Source organism: Lolium rigidum, chromosome 4, assembly GCF_022539505.1.
Source record: "Lolium rigidum isolate FL_2022 chromosome 4, APGP_CSIRO_Lrig_0.1, whole genome shotgun sequence".
NCBI classification, from domain to species: domain Eukaryota; kingdom Viridiplantae; phylum Streptophyta; class Magnoliopsida; order Poales; family Poaceae; genus Lolium; species Lolium rigidum.
The window spans coordinates 127,903,165-127,911,507 of record NC_061511.1 but is presented as its reverse complement, the minus strand read 5'-3'; the positions used below and the strand labels follow the sequence as shown (position 1 = coordinate 127,911,507).

Below are 8,343 nucleotides of genomic sequence, written 5' to 3'. Positions count from 1 at the left end.
AGCTTTTTTTAGCCTAGGGTATGTGGCTGGAGTTGCCAAGCTCATTAGGTGGAGTTTTGAAGAAAGGAATGTATGCGCAACTGTGCATAATCTAATAGAATGCCAATTTAGAAAACGGCTGGCACGATTTCCTTGATGAGTAAACTCGACAGGAGTCCTAGGTCCCCAATGAAGGTAGACACGATCAACTCGCAGGACCAAAGTAATCTTAGCCCAGATCCGGCAAGCTGTAGGGAGTAGATCTCAGTCTGATCCCATCACCACACTTCTGCACTGGTCCGCACACCATTCTCTGCTCGTCCCCAGATCCGAACCGGCCGCGCCACTCCCCCTACTCGCTACTCTCACTGACACCCGCGCGCCGCGGCGCACTCGCCCCACCCGTCAGTGTCACTCCCTCTCCGCGCAAACCCACGTACTTATCCAGATTTGTGCCCACATACCGCAGCTTCCCCACCCCAACCATCCCCATCTCCGGCCCGCCGGCGTAGGCCCCCCACCACCACTCCCCGTCCGTCCCTCGCCGCTGCCAGTAGCCGCACGAGTAGGTGCGGCCCCTCCACCCCCCATTCTCTTTCCACAAAGGAAAAACACCCCCTCGCACGCGACCTGCTCAACGAAGAAGCCGCAGCCCATGTCGAGCGCAGCCGCCGGATCGGAGACCGGCCCGGGCACGGATCATGAGCTGCCCATGCAGCAGCAGCCGCCGCCGCAGCAGCAGCAGCAGCACGAGGTGGTCTTGGCCATGGCTGAGCTGCAGGCGCCAGCGCCGGCTTCGGTGGTCGTGGCCGCGGCCGAGGTGCCGGCGCCCGTCTCGGTGGTCACCATCGTGATCTCGCAGCCGGAGGAGGTGGCGCCCGAGCCCAAGGCCGTCGCCCAGGCCTCCCGGGCTCCTTTAGAGGTCGGGGACGACGTAGCCATGGCCGCCTTGGCGGCTGCAAAGGAGGCGGAGCTGACCAGGTCCGACAGCTTCGACGAGCAATGCAGGTATGCTGTCGGTTCCGAGTTTCGGGACCTGCTCCTGTGAAACGTTGGATGTTTGGTTGGATCCTGGTCAAGAGATTTGTGAATTGCCAACTGGAGAGGGGATAAGAAAGGTTGTGGTTGATTCTTTTCCACGATTTGTGTGGTTGCTACGTTAGATTTAGGACATGCCATTTCGCGGCTGAATTATCACTAAGGACTTAGGCAATAGGAGGACTTAGGTGATGTAAATTTGTGAGTACTACAGATGGTACTGGTCCTCTTTCATGCGATTCTCGTATGTGATTCCTGGATATTCTAGCAAATGGATAATGCCAAGTGGATATGTCACTATCCTGCTTCTCTACATGAGCAATGGTCACTGAGAATCAGTTATCACATCTGAGCACCTAAGGGCATCTCTAGCTGATCCCTTATAATTTAGCCTCTCAAACAGCCCCTTATCCTTTAACTCCTTGTACATGGTCCGCTAAAAAAAAGTGGTACCTAAATAATAGTAAGGGATCAATTGAAGTAAAATTGTATGATTATGGTGAGCATACAATAGGCCTAGAAATTCACAGTGAATTAATATCTGGATGGTTCAGCTAAATACAGCTAAGTAGAGGCGAGACGAAAAAATCCAGAATAGGAGCGAGGCGGCTCGCGAAATTGGAGGTGGGAGACTAGGCGATTTTTTCTCTAGAGAAGCCACGGCCAAGTATATTTGAGGGTTGGCCGACCCGAGGACTAAAAACTATACAACGTTAAAGCCTTTGAGGGATTGGCTTTTAGCCCCCCCCCCCCCCCCCCCAAAAAAAAACGAGAATTTTACTCCTCTAACCGATTTTAAGGGATCGGCTAGAGATGCCCTAAGGCTGGTGCCAACGCGGGCTGGAGGCGGGGCGGTACCGCCCGCGTCGGGGCGAGAGGCGGGCGAGACGCTAGCGGCGGGCGGTGGATCCACCGCCCGGCGGTAGGGGGCGGTACCGCCCGCCTATAGCCCGCGTTGGAGGCGAGAGCAGGGCGAGAGGGAGGCGATAGCGGTGCTAGTGGGGGCGGTAGGGAGGCGGTAGGGAGGAGAGAGAAGTGAGAGCTGGACTATAGCCCGTGCACTGGCACCGTGGGGTGAAAGTGGGGTGAGAGTGGGGTAAAAGCTGACGTGGCGAGGCTATAGTGGGGTGATGCATTGGTACCAGCCCGTGATGGTGTTAATTGTTAGTTTGTTGGTACTGGTCTGCTTTAGTGTGTGTGACATTGGTAATTTCTAGGACGCTCGTACAGTACTCTTCAGTTTATGTTATCATGTGAAAATGGGACTACACAAAGCCGTTTTAGGTGGTTAATTGTTGATTCATCAAACTAGCATCTAATAAATTCCACGGATGTGGTTAATTGTTGATTCATCAAACTAGCCCAAAGCGACAACAACTTTGAGCACAAAGTTCAGTTGTTCGACATTCAGGATGTGAAGTCTTCTTATGTATTATAGTCAGTGCATATATTAGTATAGACTAGGGAAGCACTGTTGCATGCATATGGCTTCAATAAATCCGTCTACCTTAGTTCTTATCTATCAAAACCTTAAGGCCTTGTTTGGTACTAGTGTTTTTATAGGATTAGTGGAGATGCTCCCCGCAGGGATTGGGTGAAATCCCTGTCTTCACGCAATCCCTTGAAATCCCCACTTTTCCCCAATCCACTAGGGAGGGGTAGTGTATTTGATCTTGAGGAAAATACACTAGCGTTTGCGGAATTTTGGGGAAAAGTGGAGATAAACCAATCCAACACACTAGAACAGAACAGGTATTTGAAAATATGTGGGGGTTTGGGATTAGACGGGATTAGAAAGAGTAAGTCTAGCTGCAGAGGACATCAACTTTCCCTGCCAAGGATCCATTCTCTTTGTGAGCTTTCCTACCAGAGGAAGAAAATGAGCATTGAAAAGTTTAGACTCCCCAATAGGCATGCCTAGGTACAACATAGGTAAGTGGCCTAGTTTGCAGTTCAACATCCTAGACACCCTCTTCTGCTCCTCCTCATCACAACCAACCACAAAAACCTCACTTTTATGGTAATTGATCTTCATGCCAGACATATTCTCAAAGCAGTATAACAAAAACTTCATGGGAAGGACATTCAAGTCAGTCAATTCCAGGAGAATTACTGTTATGTGGCTGCTAGGGTTTGGGAGGGAGAGAGAGGCCTGCGAGGGCGCGAGAAGGCCGGCCGGGGGCCTTTTGCCCACGGCCGGGCAAGAGGGAAGGGATTTCCTTCTTAATTCTTGCTTGATTAGATTGATACATCTTCGCTCCTTATATAGAGAGGTTTACTTGACTCCCTAAGCAAACGACCCTTATCTCTAATTAACCCTAAAACTAACGGGCTATACCGCCGGCCCAAGCCCATTACGTGCTCTAACACTACACCCCACCTGGACATGCAGCTCGTCCTCGAGCTGCAACCTAAACAAACCATGACTCAACGCAACACAAACCTAACACCTAAAAACGAGCCTTTTACATCTCAGCTTGTTTTATTACTCTCAACCTGAAATGGACTGGGACGTTTTATTGTTGACCCCTGAACATAAAGTGGACACCATCCGCCCGTCGGACGTGCACCTGTACAGCCACCTGGATCCCATGGAAACCAGCGGGACAAAAGGAGCCCGCGCGGTGGCCGGCGGCGGAATGCAGTGGTGCTACGCGGTGCGCTCCTGTTGTTGACACCATGCCTTCTCCCTGCCGGATGACTATCGATGGCGCAGACTTTGAGGTCGCTGCCCGCGGGAAAAACAGCATGTCCGCCGCCCGTGGGGGAAACCACCAGCCCAAGATCCCCGACGCAGCGGACTAGATCGAGGTCCGTTGCGCAACGAAGCGCAACTTGGAGGAGCTGCAGCTGCAGATCACGCATCTCCCGCACACGCCGACGCACTAGGAGGCCGCGCGCAGCAGCCTGCAGCCTCACCGCCGCCAACACGTGGCGGGTAGCGATCCAAGCCGGAAGCGGTGACGGCGACGGAGGGAAACGGACCTGGTGGATGGGCATCCCGGGCGGTGTCGATGTAGAGCCTGGGGCCAAGGTCGCTCCCACACCGCCGAAAGGCAGGGATGGCGTCGGTGGCGGCAGCAGCCGCCGCTGCGGTGTTGGTGGCGACGGCAGCTGCTGCTGCTGTTGCTGCGCTGCCCACCGAACAGCGGGGACAGCGTCGGTGAGGACAGCGAGCTGCGGCGGCGACAGCTGCTGTTGCTGCTGCAGCGTCCCGGTGGGGAAGAAGGCGGCCGGCTGCTGGAGAAGAGGGACACCCTACGCCGAGGTAGGGCCTGGCCCGGAGATGGTGGACAGCGGCAGCGGGGACTGCAGCAGCCCGGCGTCGGGTGGCGGCGACGACAGCAGCAGCGTCGGCTGCAGCGGCCTGGCGATCGCGGCGGAGGCCGCATGATGCGTCGGCTGCCACGGCAGCAGCGCCGTCGGCGGCGGCGGCCCGTAGGGACCGGCCAGGAAGAGGCGGATCTCCTGGACAGCAGTGGTGAGATCGTGGATTGCTCCGGCGATCTCCTCCGGGGTGAGGGCGACGGGAAGCGGCGCGGTGGAGGTGGCCGGCACCGGCCTGGGCGGGGCGCCGGTGGTGGTGGCCATTGGGCCAGTGGTGGTGGGATGGCTGGACATAAACCTGGAAAGTTGATACCAAATTGTTATGTGGCTGCTAGGGTAGGGTTTGGGAGGGAGAGAGAGGGCTGCGAGGGCGCGAGAAGTGACTCGACGCAACACAAACCTAACACCTAAAAACGAGCCTTTTACATCTCAGCTTGTTTTATTACTCTCAACCTGAAATGGACTGGGACGCTTTATTGTTGACCCCTGAACATAAAGTGGACACCATCCGCCTGTCGGACGTGCACCTGTACAGCCACCTGGACACCCTCTTCTGCTCCTCCTCATCACAACCAACCACAAAAACCTCACTTTTATGGTAATTGATCTTCATGCTAGACATATTCTCAAAGCAGTAAAACAAAAACTTCATGTGAAGGACATTCAAGTCAGTCAATTCCAGGACAATTACTGTTATGTGGCTGCTAGGGTTTGGGAGGGAGAGAGAGGGCTGCGAGGGCGCGAGAAGGCCGGCCGGGGGTCTTTTGCCCACGACCGGGCAAGAGGGAAGGGATTTCCTTCTTAATTCTTGCTTGATTAGATTGATACATCTCCGCTCCTTATATAGAGAGGTTTACTTGACTCCCTAAGCAAACGACCCTTATCTCTAATTAACCCTAAGACTAAGGGGCTATACCGCCAGCCCAAGCCCATTACGTACTCTAACAATTACAGTATCATCTGCATACTGCAGCAAATTCACTCCCCCTGGAACTAAATCAGGGACCAAACCTGATAAGTGTCCAGCCCCTTTAGCTGCTTCAACCATAACTGCTAAAGCTTCCACCACATAATCAAATAACAAAGGGGATAATGGATCTCCTTGCCTCACTCCCCTAGAAGTATTAAAGTAAGGTCCCTGCACACCATTTATGTTTATGGCCAAATAACCATTCCTGACTGTTTGCATTACCCAATTTATCCAAACAGAGTCAAAGCCTTTCTTCCTCAGAATTCCTTCTAAAAACTCCCAATCCACTCTATCATATGCGTTCTCAAAGTCCAACTTCAAAAGAATCCCTTTCTTCCTTCTAAGTTTGATCTCATGAAGAATCTCCTCAATAACCACTACCCCATCAAGAATTTGCCTACCTTTAATGAAACCAGTTTGACAAGGATTGATAGTTGCATGTGCAACAGGAGCAAGCCTACCTTAGTAATTGGTATAGTAGAAGCATTACACAGTGCTTCGGAGATAAAACTACTGGTCTATCAAACTGATAATAGTGAATTGTTTTCTCGAGTGATATGAAGTTAATGGATAGCCACAATAGCATCAGCTTGGTCTAGAGTAGGTTCGAACCAGTAGACATTTCAGTGCCACCCAGTTATGGGGTTGGCTTATTCCTTATAAGCAACGTCTAGCCCTTGTGAAGTTGTTCATCAATAGGCCGTTCTTTGTTTTTCTTTTTGAACAGCAATAGGCCATTCTTTGCTAACATATGTACCATAGAAGACTCTAAAAGATTACATTTCTTGTTACCTGTTTGCTGTTGTTTACCTTTTTTTATGTTTTCCGAAGATCTAATATGTGATACTTCCACTGCAGAGTTTGTCAGCAAAAGTCGGAAGAACCTTTGGTAGACCTTGGATGCAGATGTCGAGGTGATCTTTCAAAAGCTCACCGCACATGTATTGATGTTTGGTTCCGTACTAGAGGTTCAAACAAGTGTGAGATTTGCCAGTAAGTCCTCTTCTTAGACAGTTTTGCCTGTTGTTAATTACTTTGATTTATTGAAATTGTTCTCTTCACAGGCAGGTTGCTGTTAATATACCCCCTCCAGAGACGCAAGCAAGTGTAAGTCTTCCAATTTATACCTTATATTTTCAAGGTGTATTTACAAAATATATACTTAAAAGGTCTGAAGTTTGAAGAATATATGACTATATATATCATCTTCTGTTGACCGCACACGCTCAAGTATCTCCCTAATATATTTAAATAACTCAAGACGTCCCGAAATTGTAGTGGGCACTATGCTGCAAAACATTTAATCAAATTCCTCTTTCTGGTAGTGAATTTTACTTGTTTTCATTGAGCAGACAAGTTATTGGGTTTGGAGGGTTGATTCAGCTTATGGAAGGGGCCGAGGAGGACGTGAAAGGGTATTTTTATGACTGGATAAGAAAAGAAAAGAAACAAATTCACTGATTTTACTATCTGGCTCCAGAAATGGATTACTAATTAAATCATCATGTGCAAGTCTTCAGTTGTACAGAACTTGTGCAGTTTTCTGCTTCATATTTGACACTCTTTCTCTTTGTATGTAGGGTTGGTTTAGCCCACTCTGGGTTGCATTTGCAATTCTGATTGGTGGTCTCTTATTGGATGTGCTGATATCTGTTTCTCTTGGCGTTTCTACCCTTCCAGTGAACATAATAATTGGTATGGAACAATATTTTGGTGTACCAGATCCTAATTACCCTTTATGTTCTGTTACCACTTGCCTTTTGTTGACTTGGAAATACATGGAAAAGGAGGAGTTACCTTTTAACTCAGTTTGTTCTGTGGCAAAATACAAATTACTATTGGCCTATTTCGTTGAGAAGCAATTATCGCAACATCCATTCTAAGGCTGTGTGCCCTCTAAGTTTGTGTTCCAGCAACACTTGGTCCCTGATAAGCAATACAACTAGTCAATGGAGCAGTATTGCAACAAGTTGTACATGGAAATTGAACCACAGTCCACAACTGATGTTTATGCTCAAAGAGTGTTAAGACCAATTATTTTGATTTTGTGTGCCTTTTGTAATCTGATGGCTTAGGGTCATCACATGCACAGATGGAAAATCTAAATACAAATGAAGAACCGAAGTAACTAGTAGATAGGTATTCTTGCAAACTATCGATGCATGTAGCAGATAAATCAAATGAAAGATGCTGTTGGCAAAACTTGTATTAATTATTTGAAATAAGAACACCAGATTGTGTGGCCTTCTCAACTGAAACTCCCCCTTCATCTGCTGTCAATATGATTGTAGTGGTAGGCTACTTTATTAATATGTTCCTTATACTTAAGATTAGTTTGTTTATCAGTGTTAGTGCGTACAGTCTGCATTGGTTCACTTATAGAAGGTACCACACATGCGATGTTCATTGACTTAACTAGCTGATATTTTCAGGCGTTCTTATTGTTCTCGGCTTGGGCACTGCCCTTCGACTAGCTCTCGAATGCTGCCAGGAGTTTGGCTCACGGAGAAGCATGCCAAGGATGGAAAACATGGCACCCAGCGGGTACCACCCAGGGGTATAGTTAGGCCTGTAAATAGTGTAGAGGCACTAAGTTTGCGTCAGTGCTTGGATTCTCCTTTTGGGTAGCTGGTAGCTCTTACACGTAACATTGCTCCACGAAGACGAGCTCAAATTCAAAGCTTGTTGATTACAATGAAATCAAACTCTGACAATGTAAATATGGAGCTCCTGAGATTTATTTTTCTCAAGCTCATGTTTGTTCTGACTCTATTAGAGATAGAGCTGCCCTATACCTTTTGGTTAATCCTTTATCGTGGGGCTGAACCTTGGCGTTGCCAACGACAGTGTGTGTTTGTTAAGGGATGAAGGCCACTTGCGGCCATGGCGTTCTATGACCTAGAGGTGTGGATGGCATACTGAATCCTCTGATGTGCTCTCGCGTTCAGAAGTCAGAACTGGGCAACCTTTGCGATGTGGAGAAGTCTGAATCCCTTGTTTGGAAACAGTGGATTTCAGTGTATGGTAGT

At 49.1% G+C, this 8,343-nt stretch overlaps 1 protein-coding gene across 1 annotated transcript; it reads left to right on the top strand.

Moving 5' to 3' along the window:
* Window positions 1-620: 620 nt before the first annotated feature.
* LOC124705591 lies at window positions 621-8,106 on the top strand. Its single transcript, XM_047237293.1, has 5 exons — window positions 621-987; window positions 6,173-6,307; window positions 6,379-6,421; window positions 6,895-7,009; window positions 7,747-8,106. Exons 1-5 carry the CDS (start codon window positions 635-637, stop codon window positions 7,875-7,877), a joined length of 777 nt encoding a protein of 258 aa, XP_047093249.1. The 5' UTR covers window positions 621-634; the 3' UTR covers window positions 7,878-8,106.
* Window positions 8,107-8,343: the final 237 nt, after the last annotated feature.

Coding starts and splice junctions, on each gene's coding strand:
- LOC124705591 (XM_047237293.1), top strand. CDS start 635: ATGTCGAGCGCAGCCGCCGGATCGGAGACCGGCCCGGGCACGGATCAT. Junction 988..6,172: donor AGCTTCGACGAGCAATGCAG/GTATGCTGTCGG, acceptor CTTCCACTGCAG/AGTTTGTCAGCAAAAGTCGG. Junction 6,422..6,894: donor CTCCAGAGACGCAAGCAAGT/GTAAGTCTTCCA, acceptor CTTTGTATGTAG/GGTTGGTTTAGCCCACTCTG.